The sequence below is a fragment of the Herpailurus yagouaroundi genome, unplaced genomic scaffold (assembly GCF_014898765.1).
Source record: "Herpailurus yagouaroundi ecotype Mexico unplaced genomic scaffold, PumYag 67641, whole genome shotgun sequence".
Taxonomy (NCBI): Eukaryota; Metazoa; Chordata; class Mammalia; order Carnivora; family Felidae; genus Herpailurus; species Herpailurus yagouaroundi.
This window is the reverse complement of record NW_024420442.1, coordinates 2,211,937-2,235,706: the sequence shown is the minus strand read 5'-3', so window position 1 is coordinate 2,235,706 and position 23,770 is coordinate 2,211,937. Positions and strand designations below refer to the sequence as shown.

Below are 23,770 nucleotides of genomic sequence, written 5' to 3'. Positions count from 1 at the left end.
TCAAATAAGAAGTATCTGCATTTTAAATCAGAACAAACCTAATCCTTGATAAAGAAATTCTGTAGCCTATGTCTTATTAGTATCTAATTCCATTTTCAAGGATCATAATCGTTCCATTTTCAAGGATCACAATCCCTGACCTGAAAAGCCCAGGCCAGGCTTCCATAATCAATCTGGAGGGCTGAAGCCATGAACTGAATTACAGAAAGAAGAGGGAAGAAAAGTATCGGTCTGTGTAACTCAGGGGAAAGCAGGCAAGATTTTTCAATTTTGAGTTCTCCCACTAAAGTTACATTATGTTACAGTTAGGTCATTTTTACTCTTCAAAGCACTCTCCTAGTCATTATCTCATTTTACTCCCTCCACAACCCTGCAAGATCACTGCTTTTAACCTTCTCCTTTTGTAAAATCCCAGTAACGACGATTTGTATTGAGAGGCGGACATCTGAGAAAAAGCACAAGGCGCCTGGCTAGGAAAGCCAGCCAGCCTGCCTGGACATCACCCAGCCCTGGCAGAGCACCTCACCGTGCTGGGTATTTGGGCAAACCGACTCAATCCCAAGCCGAGCTAAAAATGACTGGACATATTCTTCATAAAAGTGTGATGGAAAGCGGTTGTGAAACACACAAAAATCAAACAGCAGAATTTAAGCGGCAGAAGGAAGCTAAAGGGCAAATCAGCCCCAACCCCTCCCTCTACGGCCAGGGGAAAGTGAGTCTCTGTGAATTCCCAAGGTCACGCAGGAGCCGGGCAAACAAGGTCTGTCACGCAAGTTTCCAGACTGTTCCTTGACACCAACTGAATTCTAACTTTTCATTTTTACCTTGAAGCACTGGGTGAAAAACGAGACGGTATCTAGTACTGTCAGGGACACTTCGGTAGCAGTGTTGCCTTCAAGAAGGGCCTGATGGAAAATATCCGCTTCGGTGGTCGCAGAACCTAAGATTAAAAAAAGTAAATGAAAACTGCCCAACGCAGAGACGCGCGTGCCAGTTTTGAATGCTTCTTGCTCCCCCCGAAGACTCAGAGAGAGACAAGCGAGAAGAAAAGACGCTCTTGACGCCTGCAGACCTAACGAGTCTTGCTGTATTTATCCCTTAATCAAATACGCTCCTGCTTCGTCAACTGTGCCAATTCTAACTTCAGCTCCATATCCAGAGCTCTGCAACACCAAATTGCGTGCCCCCTTCTTCGGAGACACGATTTCAGTGACGAACTGCGGTGATGTAACTAGGAATGACACAGGAAATTATGTGCGCAAAAATGAGAAATAGACAATCAGCTACATCACATACAGCCTCCTACCGTTGTTTCTAAATCAGAAGGAAAACAAAGCATCCGGGCCAACTGAAGGAAGTAGGTCCATAATGTTTTTACAAGCGATGAGAGCAAAGCTGAAGGCTGTAAAACTTGCATTTTTTTTTTTTTAAAGGTCTTGAGTCTATTATTAGCTCAGGTTCCATCTGCTCAGGATATTTGTTTTTATTATTAGTCCTTATTACGAAGCCAGTGTTGCTGGCTTCCTTTTCTGTGACCTCCAGAGGACTGTATGGAAATGAAAGTTTTCTCTTTGACTTATTAATATTTGCTCTTCAGAGGATCACTTCTATTTACAGAACCCTCCGGCTTCCCCAGATGGGGCAACATTTCTCTCCTGGTCGGATTCTCCTCGTCAACATTCCAACACGTGTGAAATATACCTTTGTCAAAATAGTATTTACAGTTCTTTGATTTCTGCAGTCAGCTCAGTATGTGTAATCCCTGAAAAATCACTGAATGAACGGACATTCTATATACTAAACAGATATTACATATACTATTATATTAAGATGCCATTTTCCACGCTGACAGTGCAGAGCCTGCTTGGGATTCTCCTTCTCTCCCTCCCTCTCTCTGCCCCTCCCCTGCTCATGCTCTCTCTCTCTCTCAAAATAAATAAATAAACTTAAAAAAAAATTCTTAAAAAAAAAAAGATGCCACTATTTGCATTGAAGTTTAACAATAGGAATGAAGGATATCCAGTGTAAAATAATGTGATGAGAACAGCAATTCAGTGGGAAAAAGCTCATTTCTTTAATACTGAACTAACGGTGGTTTTTCACCATTACCTAAAATCGCTGGAAATCCATGCATGTTTTATTAGATATCCAGGTATGATGAAAGGATTGTACCTAATCACAGAGGTATGCAAATATATCCACGAATGTAAAGTCATTTCCAGTCGTGCTGGTGATTTAAGCTAGAATTGCTGTAAGGTTAAATCGCATTACATGTGTATTTCAAACGGGTATCCTACCCACGTTTTTACTTACTGTGATTAAGTGTAAATGAACTTTCCAGGCTACTAAGATGCTGAAGCCGGGCCTGCATTACTCCTGATCTGTTTCGAAGGGCTGGCATGGTTTGTGATTTTCGGTCTATCCCAAAGTGCTTTGACAGCCAGGCATCATGCACCCTAAAATAAATTTTAAAGTTAGGAAAGGGAGTACTCTAATAATAGATCTCATTGTTCGATTTTTTTTTTTAAACTAATAACTGATTAGGTTTCCACATAAAGAGTGTACTATGTTCAATATTCTATCAACTATTACTTGGCTTAAATGAGGCATCATCACTGGAAACTGTATGGAGTTTTAATGTGTATTTATTTATTTTATTTTTTAAAGATCTTATTTTTAAGTAATTGCTATACCCAACGTGGGGCTCGAACTCACAATCCTGAGATCAAGAGTCACATGCTCTACCGACTGAGCCAGCCAGGTACCCCTTGAAGTGTATTTAAAAGAGCTTTTACTATGAGCATATAATTAAAGCATTTAGAAAAAAAGTTTCTTACTTCCCTCCTTCTCGGAAACCTCAGAGTCAACTAGCCAACACTGCAGTAAGATTCCGTCTTTTCCCAAAAGGTGAGGAAGGGCAGAAGTCCGAGAAAACAGTGAGAGGGGATACTCAGAATTGAAATGAGGTGGGGAGAGTTCCTGGGGTTAGGTGTGCGAGAATGAAGGCCAATCTACTCTGTTTCTGGACTGGAGTTCAATCTGGATCAGGAATTTTTACTCTGTAAACATGTCTATTGATGGATGTGCCAATTTTTGTTTTCCTTCAGTTTTAAGATTCCGTTAAAAAAACCAAAACAAAAACAAAAACAACTACAGCTGGGTCATAGGGGAACTAAGAAAGAAAAGGAGTTTGACTGTCCTCTAGTAAACTGTGAGAACTGGCAGAATCTTAGAGGTGAAAGCTCATGGTGGTAGTTACCATGCCAGCTCCAAGTTACCAGGAAAGACAGTGGAAACTGTCACCTGAATTACCTACTATTAGGATGTTCCCGAAAGTTAGCAATAAACTCCATCCAAAGTGCCTCTGTAGTTTTTGGAAGTGCCATGGAATGTGAATTTTTTTAAAAAGAAAGAACTCTGTTTGAGCTTCTTAACTCTACCTCTAAAATACATCTTATTGGAATAAGTAATCTTTTCCTTAGGGTCCCTCAAACATTTTCTAAAGTATTTATCTCATTAAGACTTAGGTAACAAAAAAAAAGAAAATAACTAACATAGAATGCACGTCCCAATCACTGTTGGGGATTTCTATTTACCTTAGTAGCTGAAGTCAATATTAACAGGTTGTTGCTATAAGTACAGACCTTATAGCTGTTCCCACTTCATGATTTCCTGCCTTCTCCTGGATCTAAGCCCGTTCTCACCTCTTCCAGGAAAGACAAGCATCTGTTCTAGGAATTAGAACAGAAACTCTGCGTATCGGGCTAACCACTACCCTTTGGAAAACTTAAAAAATGTATCAGTTCGCATTAGTTTAATTTACACTTTGAGTTGAGATATATTCAATACATCATGGGCACCTTCATGTGAACTCAAAATGAACAATCTAGGTTTTACATGGTATGATCAAGACTGCCCTCTGTTGGAATAGAAGGAAAAAAGTGGAAATTGCAGTGGGAATTACCTTGCTATGTTTCTTTTCCCCATATACCTAAAGTGAAACAAACATACTCTAGAAGGAAAAAAAAAATAGCACGTTAGTAAGATACTACCACGCTTTACATTTTAAGACATCATAGCTGAAAACCCGGGTGTTACAAAGAGTGGCCCATTTAAACCATATTACAATAATATGTTTTGGTATACAGACATGTACACATAACTACTTGTGGGCTTGTGATACTGTATCTTTCTAGATTTGTTTGCTACAACTACATTAGCACCAAAAAGCTCCATGCCTTCACATACAATTCTAATGACATTTTAAAAACCTGTCAATGTAAGTGATGATTCTACATTGTGCTCTGTTAACGTTTCATAGCAAAGATCTCTGGCATAGCCATTAATACCTAAGGAGAAGCTTCTTAAGCCCTAAAAATTGGAGCAAATGGTATATTTTTATAATGACACTAGAATACTTTCTATTATTTAAAATCTCAAACACATACGTAAGTTGGGAGGACAGCATACTGAACTCGCACATACCCAGCACCCACCAGCTCCAACGGTTATTAACTTATGGCCATTCTTGTTTAACCTCTACTCTGGACGTGTCCCTGCTCTCCCCCCACTCTCCCTACTTCCTGTATTTTTCTGAAAGCAACCCCCCAACATCATATATTTTCATTAGTAAATGTTTCAGTATGGTTTTTTTTTAATGTTTATTTATCTTGAGAGAGAGAGCGAGAGAGACAGCATGCGCGAGCAGGGGAGAGGCAGAGAGAGAGGGAGGGAGAGAGAATCCCAAGCAGGCTCCACGCTGACAGCTTGGGAGCGAGAGCCCAACGCAGGGCTCGACCTCACAAACTGTGAGATCATGACCCGAGCGGAAATCAAGAGTCGGACGCTTAAGCGACTGAGCCACCCAGGTGCCCCAGTATAGTTTTTTCAAAAACCTTAACTACCATTTTGTTTGCTGACATCTTCTGCAAAATTCTGAAAGCCTTTAATAAACGTGCATGGATTATCCTCTCTTTGTTTTGAAAGACATGCACCTAAAAACATCACTTAGGTGCGCTACTTATTTATTTTTAAAGTAAGCTCTATGCCCAGCGTGGGGCTCGAACCCATGACCCTGAGATCCAGAGTCACATGCTCTACCGACTGGGCCAGCCAGGTGCCCCTGTGTGCTGTTTGAAAATTTCTTCTGATTCATTCTAATTTTTCTTTTAGCGTTGAGTAAGGATGTACAAATAGCTCAGCAAACAATCTAGGGCAACTTCCCACCTTGAACTAGGAAGCAAGACTGAATTTTCCCCCAACAGCTTTGGAATGGAAATGCATTATATACGTATATACATATAATATATATGATACGATATATACACATGTATGTATACATACATATAATATACAACATAACACATACGTATACGAATATATACATGTAATATATATAACGTAACATATGTACATACATATATGTATATATACATACACACACGGTTCTGACGTTGGTAGAATTACTCAGCTCTACAGAAGAGTACAAATTCCAAATTCCAGTCACTGAAGCTGCTCCCTTAAGCCAGCATCTACTCCAAATGAATGCTTTCGGACAGCTGAGGCCATCTCTACTCTTCCAGATCACAGAAAGACTGCTGCTGGGCTGAAAGACGGTCTATCTCTTAGCTAATTTCTATGGTGGCGTAAGCATTCCACCGCCATGTTTTCTCCTATCTGTGTGAAGAGCCTGTACTGCTAGCTTTGATGTTGCCAAAAGAGTCGCGTATTTCCTACATTATTAGCAATTAAGCTGTTGGGAAACAAAGGTTATTATTTTATCCCCCGAATAAGGAGAAAATTTATGAAAATAAATGAACAGGACTTACTCTAGAAGTATGAGAATGTTTATGAGCTCCTGAGGAGATACTTTATTCCAGTAAGTTAAGAGAGTATCTGAAAATGAAATAAACAAGGTGGTGGATCTTGAAATCAGTAGGGCAATGAGTACAGTGCACCCCAAAGTACCAACAACGTAGCTTCAACAACCATCCACCCACAGCCAGCTGTTTCATCTAGAGCCTTCCCTCCCATCTCATTGCCCAATGCACACACTGTATTTGTTTGAAAGAATCCCAAATGTATTGCTTAATCTGTAACTCTTCTAACGATTATTTTTATTTGCTTTGTAAATATTCTTCTGTACAGCCGATACTCATCTTCATATCATTCCTGAGACAGAGGAAGGGAAGCAGAGCTAGGGTTTTTAATGGACTTCTTCAGATTTTCTGCACCGGGGTGTACTTATGTGTATTTTCTCCAAGGGAAGGTCAAATACCTTTGCCTGCTACTCAGAGGGCTCTGTGAACCAAAAAGTTTGAGAACTTTAAGCTTTGGGAGAGAGATTTTTTTCTTCCTCTTTGTCTTTGCATTATAAACTCTGAAGTCCTGGTAATATGTAAATACACACACACACACACACACACACACACACACACACACAGTTAAAAAAAAAAAAAAAACAGGCTGAAAATGGAGTTGCTTATGCTAAGCCCCACATCACCAAACCAAGACAATAACAGTTTGGGCTCTCCCAGGAATGGAGTCTTAAACTGGTCAATTAGGAATCATCTGGTCAGCACTAGTAAGGCAATCTGTCTGATGGAGCCCTAGCATCCCCTAAAAAAAAAAGTGACTTTGCAATAACCAACCCATTTTCTTTCCTTGTGTAAACTTTCTTGTTTCAGCTCCCTTTCGCCTATAAAAGGCTTTCATTTTGTATAGTTCCTCAGGAATTTTATCTGCTAGATTGAATGCTACCTGATTCTAGTCAACTTCTGCTCAAATAAACTCTTAAAAATATGCTGTTTATCTTTTAACCATATGTCCACGCACATATACCAAACTGTTTCAGATATAAAACTCCCTACAACCTATCGCATATACTTCTCTTTTGGCCTGCTTTCTTTACTTCCAAAGAGCTACTTAGGGAGATTTTAAAAAAAGGGGGGGAAGGGGGAGGGGAAAGGGAAGGGGAAGAAGAAGAAGAAGAAGAAGAAGAAGAAGAAGAAGAAGAAGAGGAGGAGGAGGAAGAAGAGGAAGAGGAAGAAGAGAAAGAGGAAGAGGAAGAAGAAGAAGAAGAAGAAGAAGGAGAAGAAGGAGGAGGAGGAAGAGGAGGAAGAGGAGGAAGAGGGGGAAGAAGGGGAAGAGGGGGAAGAGGGGGAGGAGGAGACGAAAGGCTGCCGCCACTTAACTCTCCTTTATTTTTTATTGTTATTTTTTTTAGATTTTATTTTTAAGTAATCCCTACACCCAAGGTGGGGCTGGAAACACAACCCCGAGATCAAGAGCGGCAAAGCTCTACCTACCACTGAGCCAGGCAGGTGCCCCTCTCCATTCCTTTTCTAGGCTACTCAGCTGTAATAGTGCCCTAGCTCTTCTTCTCAACGTAAAAATCGTATAGGTTGTGGCCAAAGCGGCAAACGACAAAACTGCCAGCCCAGCTACAACCTGGGCAAGATAGGGATGGAAGACTTGGCCCTGTCGGCTATGGGGAGGGGGGTGGAGGAGGGAGGAACGTAGGGATTTTGCCTTTAGTTCCAACTGTTTTTAAGACCATGAGTATTGACAGTTTCCAGTGATTACAAAACACGGATCCTCAAGAATAAAAATGCTAAAATAAGGTCAAATTAGATTTGTTTAAAAAAAAAAATCCCAGCAGTGACTTCCGGTCTCCCCCGCTTCCTGCGTTTGGTTGCGTCTCCGCTCACAGAAGCGCAGATAACCCAGAAGCCACTGGGTTTCCGGCCTCTCCTCAAAGGGGCAGCGTGGAGGCGCCATCTTCCCGCTCCCGTGCACCAGATTTTCCCACCGAAAGTCTGGTGCCCCCTTTCCACCGGAACACCAGAACTTTCTGTCCAGCCGTGAGCCACCCCTGTGCCAGCCCTGTGCCCCGAGAGAGCGTCGGAGAAGGTCTGTAAAACGGGTGAAGGCCTCATTCGTGCCGCGGCGTAGTTCTAGCCAGCAGCCCCTCCGCCATTTTGTGGGCGGCCGCGAAGGCGCTGTCAAGCCATTGGCCCATCTCAACCGTTTCTAAATCCCAAATCGGTGAGACATGATGCAGGGAGGGAACGCGGGGAGAGGAAACAGGGGAGGTGGCAAGAAACCTTCGGGAAAAGAGAAATTACAGTTTAGTGTATGTGATCTGTCGTCTGACGAATTTAAAAAGACCTGGCTAAGGCTCAGAGAGCTCCATGACAAAGAGCTACGCCGTTTACAGGCAAAATTAGCCAGTTTCAGGAAAGCGCGATTGGCTGACAAAAGGTCGACGGGCTCCATAGCCAAAATTAAAGAGCTGACCGAGCAACAGAAAGTCCTCAACAGCACCATTCGTGACTTGCGAGATCAGTTAAACTCGAAAGAATGCGAGCGCTGTTTAATAAACGAGACCTACAGGAACATACTGCAGTATGAGTTTTATGGGATCCAGCAACAAAACCTTCACTTTATTATGGAGCTTACCGCAGAAAGGAATAACTTAAGAGAAGAAAACAAAAGGCTTTCTGCAAAACTGAGAATGACCGAGCGACAGCGTAACGCTTCTCTCAGTAGCGACGAGGACTTAATTCCTTGTACTCAAGCGACTCTGCCAGTTCCTTCGGACAGGGCGATTGGTAAAGGAGCTCGGGTGCATCCGCCCGTGAAATCGACACTGGAATCAGATACCGACCAGCCGAAATCCGGAGTTCAAAAGGAATTGCAAGAGAGTTCGAAGTTTCCGGTCCCGTTTTACAGTCAGGACCTCTTTGAGGTGCCAGAGACCTCTCCTGAGATGATTTCTTCTCAAGGCAGTAAGTCCACCTTAGAGAGCAGTGCCAACCCGAAGTCCCCTGAAAGTTCAATCTTAACACCTACACCCAATGTTCAAAAGGGGTATGGATTTCACAAGGGTTCGGACAATCAGGAAGAAAAGTTCGGCCGGCCAAAAAGGAAACACATCTCAACACACAGGACCTTCACACAGAAGTGCAAAAGTCGGGTGGGCTTCAGCTGGGCCCTTCCCAGTCCTTCTGCCTCAGAAAACCCACCTGTTAAATTGGTGTCTGAAACTTCAGAGGAAAATATGCCTACTTATACTAGACGTAGCATCTTTTCTTCTTTTATAGAGGCAAAGGAAGATTCCCCTTTAAGTGTACCTCTTGTTGACTCTGGCGGAAAAAGTGGTGGGAAAAGAAGATTAATGGCTAGTGATGTGCAACGCGGCACTGGGTTTCCTGTAAGAGACGGCGGGAACCAGACAGCTTCCAGTGAACGATCCACTGGGAAGAACACTAATGAACCTACAGGTGCAGGGTATGGTGCCAACAAGCCTCAAGATGATACCCAAAGCATCAGAATAAAGAGAAAAGCCAGGGTACAGTCCCCAAAAAGGGAGAAGTAACTTCCCCTCATCCTCTCAAGAAAAATGTTTTTCTTTAACAAGAGGACAATTTTCTTGTCACTTCAGACTGTGTAACTGATTACCCGTGACTCTGATTCCGTTTCCTACCCGTGACTCTGATTCCATTTCTTACCCCTGACGCTGATTCCATCTCTCAGGAAATAATATGCACAACAAGAACAAAACAAGTTGGGCAAATGCCTAAGACATCAAAACGGTGAATTATTGCCAGTGAATCAAAATCAAATACAGCCCCAAAGAGAGAACGACGTTCATTCTCTAGAAGTGTTCGACCTCCATATAAAAATGTAGAGGTCTACCGTCTTTTTTGTTGAACTTAAGTTGCTACTGTTTATGAATCGAAAGCCAAGAGAGGACCTCAAGAGTGTGGACTTGTGAGAGTTCAACACTTAAATGTACATAGATTGACTAAAATATTTACCAGGCAAGACAACGTAACTAGGACACATCCATTGAGAAAGATCCAGAAGCGGATTTTTTTCAGAACAGGATGAATAGGACTTTACACGTACAAAAGATAAAGAGGAGATACGACACAGACCGTATATGAGTTATGAGGAATGTGCTTTTAAACATCAAAAAGCAAGAGCAGAGGAAAGAAAAACCTAATGAACAAAGACCACAGATTTTCAACAAGCACGGTCAACGTTTACAAGAGAAGCAAGAACTATAAGTTCTCAAGAAACAAAGCAGTTATGGTCTTACCCATGACTTTGAAAAGGCAGCCAGAAGCTCGTCACTGGCTACCAGAGCGGCGTGTGTGTGCACGTGTGCACACACATACGCCAACCAGAGTGGAGGAGAGAAGAACCAGTCATCAGTACCTCTCCCCCTCCTCCTTTTCTTCCTCCCCCTGCCCCCATCTTACTTTCCCTGGGCTGGGGTGGTATTCAACGACTTTCTTTTTTTTTTTTTTTTTGTTTTTGTGGGTTTTTTTTTTATGTGTCTTTTGGGCCTTTTTTTTTTTTTTAAACATTTATTGAGAACATTCATGTGCCATATAACACGGCCCATTTAAACAGTGCACAAGACAACAGTTTATAGTATTTTCAGAGAGATGTAAAACCATCCCCCCAGGGTTAGAATATCGTCATTACCCTGAACAGAAGCCCCCGCACACAGCCGCAGTCACTATCCGCACATGCCCACTTTCTGCTTTGCAGGACAACAAAAACAGGGAGCTGTGGCTGTAGTTGTTTAACCGATCCATTATCTCTTAGAATGAAATACCGCCAGCATGGAAAATGATCTCCCTTTATTGATTTCTTTACCAAAACAAGGGAAGACATCCTATATAGTCTCAGTATAATCTTTGATTTTTATTCTAAATCATATAGTCTTAGAACTTAAGGATTATAGTTGTTTTGCTATTTGATTAATATATTCTAGTATTTGTTATTAGTATCTAGCTATTTTTAGGATTACTTATTTACTTACTTACTTAACTATTTTGAGAGAGAGCAGGTAGGGGAGGAGCATAGAGAAGAGGACAGAGGATCCGAAGTGGGCGCTGTGCTGACATCGAGAGCCCTATGCGGGGCTCAAACTCATGAACCGTGAGATCCTAATGTGAACCGAAGTCCGATGCTTAACCGATTGAGCCACCCAGGTGCCCGTGCCCCATATCTAGCTATTTTTATTAATGCTTTATTTATTTATGTTTTGAGCATGAGAGAACGCGAGCAGGGGCGGGGCAGAGAGGGGAACCGAGGATCTGAAGCAGAGAGCTTCAGCAGAGAGCTGTGCTGACAGCAGAGAGCCCTGTGTGGAGCTCGAATTCACAGACTGTGAGATCGTGACCCGAGTTGAAGCCAGATGCTTAACAGACTGGAGCCATCCAGGTACCCCATATCTAGTTATTATTTTTTATGTATTTTTTAATGTTCGTTCAGTTTTGAGAGACAGACAGACAGAGTGGGAGTGGGAGAGGGAGACACAGAATCTGAAGCAGGTTCCAGGCTCTGAGCTGCCGGCACAGAGCCTGATGCGGGGCTCGAACTCCCCATCCGTGAGATCATGACCTGAGCCGAAGTTGGACGCTTCACCGACTGAGCCACCCAGGCGCCCCTCTAGTTATTTTGTAATGTCTCTCTAGCTAGGTAGCTATCAAATTATTTCATGTTTTTATATCCTAAGTTATTATAAAAGAAGATTGAAAGTAATATTGACTAAGAATAAAGCAAAAAATAGAAAATAAGTAAGATATAATAATAATCAGAACCCAGGTGCTTTTATGTTCTTCATTCCTGCATACAGGTTTTTTAGTAAAAATACTGAGAAAAGGAAGAAGGGAAGGAATTGTGTAAATAAATGTGGTATTTTGGAATAAGATAACCTTCTGATTTTATTTCCAGAGGACATGCAGTTTATGAAAATCCTTTGGTTATCCTATCATATAAAGAACGGGTAATACCAGCAAATAATACAACAGAACACCGAGGGACAACAAAACGGAGGCTGAAAACGAACTCGACACTGTCCAGTGCGACACAGTGGTTCTGTGAAGACAACACTGGCATTCGTTCCCCTCGGAAAACCCCCTCCTGTCTTTTTGTTTGCTTCTGTGTTCCAAATCCTGGGTCAAATAAAAGCTAAAGTATTAAATGTGACTTCCGCTTATTATGGTTTCCTTCTGTTTACATCGGTCATTTAATGCGTTATAAGTGCTGCCTGAAGAAACACACTGAGCACGTCTAAAACGATGGTCTCATCTTAGAAATTAAACTTGAAATTGAAAAAAATTCAAAGAATCAAACCCGTATGGCCCAAACGATCCTATGTGAAATTAAAAATACAGCCAACACGTAAAGGTCAGGGTCTCCAAAGATGTGTTTCTACGGTGCATGTATTCTGCTTACCGATGACGATCAAGTATTTGTTGCACGAACCTGGGAGGGTGGGTGGGTAGGAGAGATTGTGCTTAATCTGCTGGCAACTCACCTTCAGAAATCATTTTTACTATATACAGGTAGCACATTAAGAGGCTTCTGATTTCATACGGATCCAGTCGGTTATACTGGGATATACTGTTCCTTGCAGAGCTCTGTCGGGTCTGCAACACAAAGACAGGACTTTTGTGAAACAATATCGGTACTGTAGTTTCCCACAGCCTTGAACTCAACCATTTGCGGGCTTTTTGGTTTTGTTTGTTTGGAGGGGGTAGGAAGAGCAGAGGGAGGTGGGGAGAGGGAGAGAATCTTAAGCAGATTCTCAGCCTGACACAGGGCTCGATCTCACAACTGTGAGATCATGGCTCAACCGACTCAGCCACCCAGGCACCCCAACTCAATAACTGCTTGTATCCGCAGTCCTGTTTGGGAAGATTCTAAACCTAAACCCCAGGTTGTTGTTTTTTTTTTTATCATACTTAGAAGGTGCATGAGCCGAATCTTTGCTGCTACTGCGTAGAATATTAGCACTAGAAATCACCCTGCGGTCTTCACCAACAGAATAGCCATGAACACCCTGTTTTGTTCCCAGAAGTTCTGTGGGTTTTTGCAGTAGTAAAAACATTAAAATAATCAGATGTGGCTCTTCCAGGAAAAACACCTTTTGCATGGAGGAACTTAACTAAGGTATACGGAAGCATAGAAATGCTTTCATTCGAATCTTTCAGAGTTTCTTAAAACCCACCCTACAAATAATAGGCCAGGAAACCTCTAGTTTTAAAAAAGAGCCAATAATACACGATAATTACACCAAGGAGAACCCAGTGATGCTTCAAAACTAGAACTTCTACAGAGTAGCGATGTTCCTATTATTTAATGACTTTTGTTAAAGTATCAGTTGTTAGGCATGACAAGATCTGACTTGTTCGGGGATTTATATGAATAAGAGTATTAATAATCCAAAGATTATTCACAAGTCTCTTTAACCTCTTTGTCCTTTATCTGCCTTACCTGTGACAGCGCCTGTTGACATAATTCTAAATGACGTGAAATGGGAACCTTTGTGAATAAAGTACTATTTACCCCAAGGCTCAAGGAAGTATATTCCAGTGGTTCTCAAGGGGTGGGTTCCCAGCCAGCGGCATCAGCATCACCTGGCAACTTAGAAGTACAAATTGGCAGGCCCCATCCCAGGCTGAATCAGAAATTCTGGGGGTGAGGCCCAGCCATCTGTTTTTATTAAGCCCCCCAGGTTATTCTGATGCCCACCAAGAATGCCGTGGTATAGGAGAAACATTGCTCGAATCAGAAAACCCGGGTTCAGATCCGGCCTGCCACAGCTGTGTCACGACCCCAGCTTTCATTTGTAAATTGAGTTGGAATTTATTATTATTTTTTTCATTTTATTTTTAATGTTCATTTGTTTTTGAGACAGACAGAGCGTGAGTGGGGGAGGAGCAGAGAGATGGAGACATAGAATCCAAAGCAGGCTCCAGGCTCTGAGCTGTCCGCACACAGCCCCACATGGGGCTCGAACCCACGAACCACGGGATCATGACCTGAGCTGAAGTCGGACGCTTAACCGACTGAGCCACCCAGGCGCCCTGGAATTTATTCTAAGCCTAATTTTATATGATTCTACGATCTTACATAGCAGTGTGACAAGGCTGTATTGGTCTAAAATGAGGTTTCTTCTGGTTCAAGGCAGACATATCCCAAACTTTCATGTTAGAGACTGTATTCTGATTAAGTGATGCTGGGACACTGAGATCATCAATTTGAGGACCTAATCTGTTTTGCTCCCATGTTAACGACTCTACCACGAAAGCACGAGAGGCTGAATTAACCCTGCCGGGAAGGGATTTAAATGACAAGGTGCATTCGATATTTTAAACCTGAACCTGCCCTATCTAGAACAGGTTACAGTGTGTGAGGATTCAAGGAGGTATTCAAAGTCAGAACTCTTAATGATGAATGCCTTCTCCTCCATAAACAGTTTTAAATATCCAAGTAGCAGCTGCCACAATAGGAAGGAACCACCACAACATCCAAGAATTATTATGGGATGCTTTTCACAGGTCCAGGATGGACTACAGGAGAGTCGAAAGCCTTTTACTTACATAAAAAGAAAGGCTGTCGTCACCTAACGTATTACTAGGGTTATCCCATATATTTAGGTTCTTACGTTTTCAACAGTTCCGCTCTGATCTGGAAGTCCTGTTACTCCTTCTGGGATGAGGGAACCTCTTGAATCTTCCCTCTTAATCCCATGTCCATTTTGAAAAGCCCCATAAGCTGGAAAAAAGCCAAGTCCTTATCACCAACAGGAAGAACGGTCAAAAAACATTTTTAAAAGTAAGTACTTGGTTAATTAAAATAAAGATAGATGTCAGGGAATAGATCTTGGTCATCTAAAAGGTAAAATTTCTATATTGTATCAAAATGCCCTAAGCCTAACATAGGGTGATTTTTTTTTTCTTTACCTCTTGAAATACTTTACTATGTATGAAGCTACAAGAAGTTCCTTGCAAGTAATAAATGAAAGCCACACAATTTTAGAGATAATTTTACGGATAAGGAGACTTGGGCCCAGAAAAGGGAACTGTCTTGTCCCAGCCTGGAGACAGATAAGAGGATTGGAAGGCAGTGTTTTTCTCATTATCCCCTCTTCTGTCAGTCTCCCAAAGCTCCATTTTCAACAAGCTGAGATAAGGAAACTTAAACAAAAAGAGTGGCCGCCAGTGTGAGTCAGATTTGAATTAAACTTCAGTAGAGATCATGCTATGTATAGTTTTTATTATGAAATATCCCCTCCCCCAAAAAAAACCACCCCAGAGAAGCACAGGGTGCATTTCTAAACAGCCATGCGATGTATCATCTTTAAAGGACTGAAGTACCCGTGTCTTTGTCAGCGGTCAGACTCCCTCTATTTGTAGGTGAAGTGAAGCCGCAGGCGAACTCATCCCTGGATGCCTGTAACACAGCGTGAGAACTAGGTCATTTAAACAAACGTGCCCACGAGGAGGAGAGAAATCGGAATGAACAGAAGGAGATGGGACCCTAACTTGAAACAAAGCTCACTGTGGAAGTCCGAGTCAGGTATTGCTATTGGTATTTAGGGGACACCTCTTTATTTATTTTTTTATTTTTTATTTTTTAAAATTTTTTTTTAACGTTTATTTATTTTTGAGACAGAGAGAGACAGAGCATGAACGGGGGAGGAGGGTCAGAGAGAGGGAGACACAGAATCCGAAACAGGCTCCAGGCTCTGAGCTGTCAGCACAGAGCCCGACGCGGGGCTCGAACTCACGGACCGAGAGATCATGACCTGAGCCGAAGTCGGCCGCTTAACCGACTGAGCCACCCAGGCGCCCCTAGGGGACACCTCTTTAAAATGGGACATTAGCACACTGTGGCCAGCATGGCCTCTGGCCAGGTACTTGAACTCTGGGTGGCTGGTAAAAGCTATAACTGACTGCAGTCTAGTCTCGGTTCAGTTCTCTTCCTTGGTACCAGGGGCGATGCTGGCAGGGCGGGCGTGACCAGAAGCCCTAGGTGAGCTTGAGCCACAGAAGAAAAGAAGAGAGAAGTAAAATATTTCCCAACATCACTGTCCAATGTTGTGGCGTGAGCCTGGGCAGGAGTTACTGTGTTTGTGAAGAAAGAGCAGCCTGGAACCCAGGCACTGAAATGTGGCACCTGCACGGAGCCCATTTCCGCAATAAGCTATAGGTAATCGAGCCATCGGGGAGGCTCACGAGCAGCTTTCTCAGGAACCCAAGGCCGGCTTGACAAAGCGACTAGGACATTTGATCGGGGTGGTTTCCAAAGGCAGCTGTGAAGGACACGGTTTAACCTGCCACCGAACAAAATGACATGGCTACTGAAAGCGTGAGGGTGATCTTGGGCCATTATGGAACACGGAGCAGGGACAGGCCAGGACTTAATGGCTAAAAAGCGTACAGTTCTGGGTACTGCATTTTATTTACTTCTTTATTTACCCGAAGTTCATTTATCTTTGAGGGAGAGAGAGAAAGAGTGCGCACAGGGGACGGGCTGAGAGAGAGGGAGAGAGAGAATCCCAAGTAGGCTCCACACTGTCAGCGCACAGCCTGATGCGGGGCTCGATCCCACGAACTGCGAGATCGTGACCTGAGCCGAAATCAGGAGTTGGACGCTCGACCAACTGACCCACCCAGGTGCCCCTGAGCACCACATTTTAATAGGGTGATCAGTAAAATGGAGCATATCCAGAAACGTGTAACCAAGATTGTAAAGGGTTTTAGAATGACACATGATGAAGTGGAGATATCTGGCCTGGAGAAAAATTTAGAAGGCACTTGTGTAAGGGGTATCATGTGGAGGTGGGAATAGATGTGTTCTACGTAACTCTAAGAATGCAAAACCAGGACAAGTAGATCAGAGAACCTTTCAGGCCTAACGTGAGAAGGACAGTTTTAATTATCACAATGGTAAAACGTTCTTTTGCCAAATGGGAGACTGACCACCCTCCAAAGTTCCTTTTAATGCTAAGATTCTAAAGGGAGAAAAAAAGCACAGACCAATTGGGCTGAGCAAACAGCAGCTCATCAAGAAGAAACGAAGGAAGGCTGTCCTGGGAAGGGAGAAGCAAAGGAATACGGTTTAACCCCTGGTGCCTAACATTTGGGAAAGGAGGAACCTTTTCATTCAGTTTTCCAGTTGAATAAATATATGAAGGCAAATAACAAATCTTAACAACCAACACTGGGTACAAGGGATTCCTGGTACTCTCTGGGACCTTGTTACTCAAAGTGGGGTCCTTGAGGGGCGCCTGGGTGGCTCAGTCGGTTGAGCGTCCGACTTCAGCTCAGGTCACGATCTCGCGGTCTGTGAGTTCGAGCCCCGCGTCGGGCTCTGGGCTGACGGCTCGGAGCCTGGAGCCTGCTTCGGATTCTGTGTCTCCCTCTCTCTCTGCCCCTCCCCCGTTCATGTTCTGTCTCTCTCTGTCTCAAAAATAAATAAACTTAAAAAAAAAATTAAAAAAAAAAAGTGGGGTCCTTGAGCCAGAGGCAGCCAAAAGGGTCTTAGAAATACACAGCCTCAAACGCCACCCCAGGCCTACTGAATTAGAATCTCTGTTATAACAAATCCCCCAGGTGATCGTAGGCACGTCAAAGTTTGAGGAGCGCCGCTCTAGAAAAAAAGTATGCAGAAGTCAAAAAATGGAATGAAAAGGGATGATGAAGACAGAGACCACAGAGCACAGGACCCCAATTCTAAACGCATTCAATAAAACAGGATAAGGGGCGCCTGGGTGGCGCAGTCAGTTAAGCATCCGACTTCAGCCAGGTCATGATCTTGCGGTCCGTGAGTTCGAGCCCCGCGTCGGGCTCTGGGCTGATAGCTCAGAGCCTGGAGCCTGTTTCCGATTCTGTGTCTCCCTCTCTCTCTGCCCCTCCCCCGTTCATGCTATGTCTCTCTCTCTGTCCCAAAAATCAATAAACATTGAAAAAAAAATTTAAAAAAATAAATAAATAAATAAAACAGGATAAAACATCAGCGGGAACACATTGCTACTTACAGAACTGGGCACGGCTGCACAAGGGTACATAGTGTCTCGACCAGCTAATCGCTGTATATTTTCCAAGAGCAGTCCAACAAACGGGAGGTACAACTGTGCTATTTTGGCTTGTTGGTTCTGGAAAAGAATGACCAAAAGCTTAGTAGGCAGGCAATATGCATACATCACAAATAAAGTTGGCCCCGTCTACCAGTTTTAAGGCTCAAAGGGGGCTAATATCCTCAACAAATTAGGGAAGCAGGAGTCTGTCTATACTCACAGTCTCAAAACTAACTACCGCCGAACTTTCTTGGTATTTGGATTTACACATGATACAGAGTCAAATCACCTCCTTCAAACGTAACTACATAAAGTACAGGGCAAAAGTTTATTCTTTAAAAATTGCTTTTATGTTTATTTAAGAGAGAGACAGAGCCTGAGCGGGGGAGAGGCAGAGAGAGAGAGAGGGAGGCACAGAATCTGAAGCTGGGGAGGGCTGAGTTTACATGAGCACAGGGATTGTGCCTGTCTCGTTCACTGCTTCAACCCCAGTGCCTGGCCAGATGAAAAGATGGTCAATACGCGTTAAGCTGAATGGATGAACAAATAGAAGAAGTGAAAAACAGTGAGTTACTCTATTCCTTAAAGAAACGGTTTTTTTTTGTTTTGATCAAAGCAATGAAGATAATGTGATCTTGGGGGTGCCTGGGTGGCTCAGTCGGTTAAGCATCCAACTTCAGCTCAGGCCATGATCTCGAAGTTCATGAGTTCGAGCCCCACGTCGGGCTCTGTGCTGACAGCTCAGAGCCTGGAGCCTACTTCGGATTCTGTGTCTCCCTCTCTCTTGGCCCCTTCCCCACTCATGTTCCGTCTCTCTCTCAAAAATAAATAAACATTAAAATATATATATAATGTGATCTTGGCCTCTTGAGTCAATTGGAAGACTTGGGAGATTAATATATTTGTAAATAAATATATTTATTTATCCACAGGCCACTAGTAGTCTTAATGTGGTACCTCTTATAAAAATATATTTTATAAATGTTTATTTTTAACAGAGATAACACACGCGTTTGAGCTGGGGAGGGACAGAGAGAGAGGGAGACAGAGGACCTGAAGTGGGCTCTTTGCTGAGAGGGGACAGCCCAATGTGGGGCTCGAACCCACGAACCATGAGATCATGACCTGAGTCAAAGTCAGACGCTTGACGGGCTGAGCCACCCAGGCGCCCCTCTTACGAAAATGTATTTACTGCTTTTCTCAGCTCTAGACATTCCTCATCCAAGATGTACTCAAGTCAGCAAAAACTGTGGTTGCAACGGCATAAAAGTTGCCCTCAGCATTTCATGACTTTGGGACATCTGTCCGGAGATTTAGGTAAGGCCTCGAGGGCTCAGTAGTCAACCTACGGAATACAGAGTAACAGTATCTCATGGTTCCTTGAGTTTGAACAATGTTGCATATTGTTCATTATTTCTGGGAACCTGTCCCAGACCATGCTGATGTGCACGGAGGTTTGAGAACCAATGATCTAGTCCAAGTGCAGTCCAAGACAGGAACGGCCCTTACCCGCATCCCTGACAAATGGTTAACTTTTACACTTGTCCTTAACACACCAGCCTCTTCCTGGCTTCTGTCAGAAAGGCCCTTTAGCTGATTTAGTCCTTGTAAGTTCTACCCGCTAGGTATAGCTCTGCCCTTTGGAGCGACAAAGAGTAAGGATGCTTCCACTCTTACATGGCAACTCTCTAAGTATTTAAAGACTGTTACCCCAAAATCATTTCGTTCATCCTTGGCATGGCCAAATGGCCCTAGTTACTTTCCTTTATTACTTTTTTATTAAGTTTTTTCTTTTTATTTGGAGAGAGAGGGGAGAGAGAGAGAGAGAGAGAGAGAGAGAGAGAGAGAGAGAGAGAACGAATCTCAAGCAGGCTCTGCACTGTCAGCACAGAGCCTGACAAGGGGACTCGAAATCACGAACCGGGAGATCATGACCTGAGCTGAAGTCAGATGCTTGACTGACTGAGGAGCCACCCAGGCGCCCCTCCTTCATTCTTCACATAACTTTGGTCTCAAGATTTTTCACCATCATGATCACTCTTTTTTGGCAGTTCTCTAGTTTTTCAGTGTCCCACTTTGGATCTGACAGGTAGTACGGTCTAGTGGCTAAGAGCATAGATTGTGGATTTAACATTTTTTTAATGTTTTATTGTTTATTTTTGAGAGAGAGAGAGAGACAGAGAGACAGAGAGACAGAGACAGAGCACCAGCAGGGGAGGGGCAGAGAGAGAGAGGGAGACACAGAATCAGAAGCAGGCTCCAGGCTCTGGGCTGTCCGCACAGGGCCCGATGCGGGGCTTGAACTCAAGAACCATGAGATCGTGACCTGAGTCGAAGTTGGACACTTAACTGAGCCACCCAGGGGGCCCCAGACTGTGGATTTTAGACAGATGTGAATTCCAGGTCTCCTGTTCCTAGGCTGTGATCAAGTCACTGAACCACAGTTTTCTCTTTGGTAAAATGGGGATAATAATATTAATTCATGAGGTATTTAACACACTGTCTGACACGCAGCAAGTCCTCAGTAAATTTCAGCTGCTATTATTATAGCTTCTAGATGCGAGTCCACTTTGGTTGGATAGTGAGTGATCACTAGGGAAGGAGACACTACAATTCTCTCAGGGGAACAGGAACACAGGGAAACGTACAGTCAGTGTAAAACATATTAAGCCTTGCCCGCACAAAAGACAAAAAAAACAACCTAAGAATCTAGCACTAGAAGATGGTTTAAAGTAAGGTGTTATCCAGGGGCACCTGGCTGGCTCAGTTGGTGGAAAGTGAGACTCCTGATCTCGGGGTTGTGAGTTCAAGGCCCACGTTGGGTGTGGAGCCTACTTAAAAAATAAATAAAATAAGGTATATCCATCCATGTGGTGGAATAATATGCAGGTTTTTTAAGACTCTTCAGGATGTATTATTAAATAAAAAAAGAAAAACGCATAATGGCTTCCAATTATACATACACACATATATACATATACATATATGCCTGTGCATGCACAAAGTAGAACTATGTAGATAAAACTGGCAACAGTAGCTACTGCTGGAGAGATGAACTGGGGCATGGGGATAAGGAATGGAGACAAGCATTTTGATTTTTTTAACCATGTACATTGATTACTTAAAAAAAGGGGGGGGGGGGTGGGGGAGGAGGGAGTACAGCAAAACAATCTGCCCACAGCTCAGGTAGGCACTGCAATCCTCTTAGGTGTCAGCATCATTTGCAGTGGGTACAGGAACAGATACAAACGTCAATCATTGGACGTTTTTGTTCTGAGTAGGAAAGAGATCTCGTAGTAATTATAACAAGTTAGCAGATCTCCCAACGCCGTTTACGAGTAGCACAGAATAGGGACCAGTGACATCTTGAAAATTTCACTGGAGGAGAGGAAGAGGAGTAGCAAGTATGACAAGGGGACCTCAAAGCAGCCTTTCCGTTGGAAGCATTTTTTTTTCCTTGACTGCGTATTTATTCGGGCTCACTTTGGGAGACCCCCCCCAAAATTATGGGAGCCTACAGGCGCCTGGGTGGCTCATTTGGTTGAGCATCTGACTCTTCATTTTGGCTCAGGTCATGATCTCGAGGTCCATGAGATCAAGCCCCACGTCAGGCTCTATGCTGACAGAGCAGAGCCTGCTTGGGACTCTCTCTCTCTCTCTCTCTCTCTCTCTGCTCACACTCTCTCTCTTGAAACACACACACACACACACACACACACACACACACACACACACACACACTTAAAAAAATTATGGGAGCCTAACGCTTCCCCCTCTATCTTCACCTTGGCATCATCATTAATGGTGAATACGTTTTACTTGAATGTCTTTGACAAATGACCCCTGACTCAGGCCACCCGTGAATTCTTTGGACCCAACAGAGAAAGGAACTGAAGCTTTGGCTAACCAGGCCCATGAAGCAAAGTTCTACTGGAGAGGAGTTCAGTCTTTTAATAGCTGTTTAAAGCCTTTGAACACAGAGAAGAGGGCTTTAGAAGCTCCTGAAAGGGTAATGAGCTTAGCATTTCAACCTTTCCCCTCCTCCAAAACCTCAAATACTCAAAGGGGCATAGTGCTGGACTTACTTACAGGTAACAATAGTTACGTGTGTATGTGTGTACGTATACTGTTCTCAGAATTTTAAAAAGGAAATAATGTCCAAATAGGTGACAGAGAGTATTTAAAATCCCACGTCGAGGTAAGACACAAGTGATATCCCATGTTCCTTCACTTTCATCTGAAGAGGTAGGGGTAAATATGACACAGCTTCCTGCTCCTGGGAGGGGAAGTTCATCTTGTACTTTTCCCGGGAATCCTTTGAAATCATGGCTAAAGACCTTTTCTTCCGCACTGCACAAGATTCTCTTCTGTACTACTAGGCATCAGCAGCAGGGGTAACTGGCAGTTTTAAAGGCTTGACAAAGTCTGGGTGGAATGGCTGACGTTTGAGAGATCTGTCCATTTAGATGCATTCTACTGGTTAACTCACGTGACGTCAACATGAACATTCACGAAGAAAGAAAATGGCACAAAATGGAGTGAAGTGCACTAAGTGGGCAGATGTTACTATATAGTTATAAGGTGCCCCAAAGCAACGTAAACCGCAGTAACAAACCACATCTTAAAGCCGAGTTTAAACCTACTTTAAGATAGAATCTAAAGCTGAGTTTAAATTTACTTTCAGATAGAATCACATAAAGAGAATTAGCAAAATCGATAGGAAACAAACAAACAAACAAAAAAACCTTTGTAATTAAAGAAGTATAAGTGGAACGGAGCCGGCAGGCATTTTCTGTTATTTACTTACTTATTTTTTTCAGTTTATTCATTTTGAGAGCGAGACCGAACAAGCAAGCGCATGCACAAGCGGGGGAGGGGCAGAGAGAAGGAGAGACAGAATCCCAAGCAGGCTCTGTGCTGATGGCGCAGATATGGGGCTGGAACTCACGAACTGTGAGACAGTGACCTGAGCCAAGATCAAGAGTCGCAGGCTGAACTGACCGAGCCGCCCAGGCGCCCCAGGCATTTTCTGTTTATCAAGAACAAATGGGAATACTGTAGAAAAAGAATAAGCCCTATCTCCGAGGCAGCGTTCCAAAGTGATTATAATAATAAATGATTTCCTAACTTTTATTTGTATTTGAACGTGAAAACAAAGGGGCACGTTATTTTTTTATTTAAAAAAAATGGTTTTTTTAAAATTTTTACTTATTTATTTAATTTTATTCAAATTCTCATTAGTTGACATATGCTGCAATATTGGTTTCAGGACTCAAATTCAGTGTTTCACCGCTTCCATACAACACCCAGGGCTCATCACAACGAGTGCCCTCCTTAATACCTATCGCCCATTTAGCGCATCCCCCACTCACCTCCCTACGTCAACCGTCGGTTTGTTCTCTATCATTAAGAACCTCTTGTGGTTTGTTTCCCTCTCTTCTCTTCCCCCCTCTTCCCCTATGTTCATCTGTTTTGATCTTAAATTCCACATGTGAGTAAAATCATATAGTATTTGGCTTTCTCTCATTGACTTATTTAGCTTAGCATAATACATTCTAGCTCCATCATTGAAAATGGCAGTGGGACAAATTATCAATCACGAAACAGTAGGATGTTACCTTGAGGCATTTGATTCCAGGTATGTAAGTTAGGTCACTCTAAATCCATAGAGTTCGCACTCTACTTAAGAAAAATGTCTTTTAGGGGCGCCTGGGTGGCACAGTCGGTTAAGCGTCCGACTTCAGCCAGGTCACGATCTCGCGGTCCGTGAGTTCGAGCCCCGCGTCGGGCTCTGGGCTGATGGCTCAGAGCCTGGAGCCTGTTTCCGATTCTGTGTCTCCCTCTCTCTCTGCCCCTCCCCCGTTCATGCTCTGTCTCTCT

General features: G+C 43.2%; 1 protein-coding gene, 1 long non-coding RNA gene and 2 other non-coding genes across 4 annotated transcripts in view; 1 reads left to right on the top strand and 3 right to left on the bottom strand.

The window, feature by feature from the left end:
• The window catches only part of DOCK11 (dedicator of cytokinesis 11), a gene marked incomplete at its 5' end in the record, with an annotated part of 155,565 nt that overhangs the window by 57,696 nt on the left and 74,099 nt on the right, over positions 1–23,770 (bottom strand). Inside the window, 8 exons of the mRNA XM_040467960.1 lie at positions 825–940; positions 2,314–2,456; positions 3,965–4,012; positions 5,829–5,895; positions 12,341–12,452; positions 14,474–14,583; positions 15,186–15,261; positions 17,852–17,968. Coding sequence (XP_040323894.1) covers positions 825–940; positions 2,314–2,456; positions 3,965–4,012; positions 5,829–5,895; positions 12,341–12,452; positions 14,474–14,583; positions 15,186–15,261; positions 17,852–17,968 — 789 coding nt within the window. The remainder of the gene's footprint in view (positions 1–824; positions 941–2,313; positions 2,457–3,964; positions 4,013–5,828; positions 5,896–12,340; positions 12,453–14,473; positions 14,584–15,185; positions 15,262–17,851; positions 17,969–23,770) is intronic.
• TRNAK-CUU (transfer RNA lysine (anticodon CUU)) lies at positions 2,691–2,763 on the bottom strand. The gene has a single exon. It is a non-coding gene; the product is annotated as a tRNA-Lys (tRNA).
• Positions 5,046–5,118, bottom strand: TRNAQ-CUG (transfer RNA glutamine (anticodon CUG)). Its single transcript has one exon. It is a non-coding gene; the product is annotated as a tRNA-Gln (tRNA).
• On the top strand, positions 11,192–12,009 carry LOC121025415 (uncharacterized). Its single transcript, XR_005788040.1, has 2 exons — positions 11,192–11,241; positions 11,755–12,009. It is a non-coding gene; the product is annotated as an uncharacterized LOC121025415 (long non-coding RNA).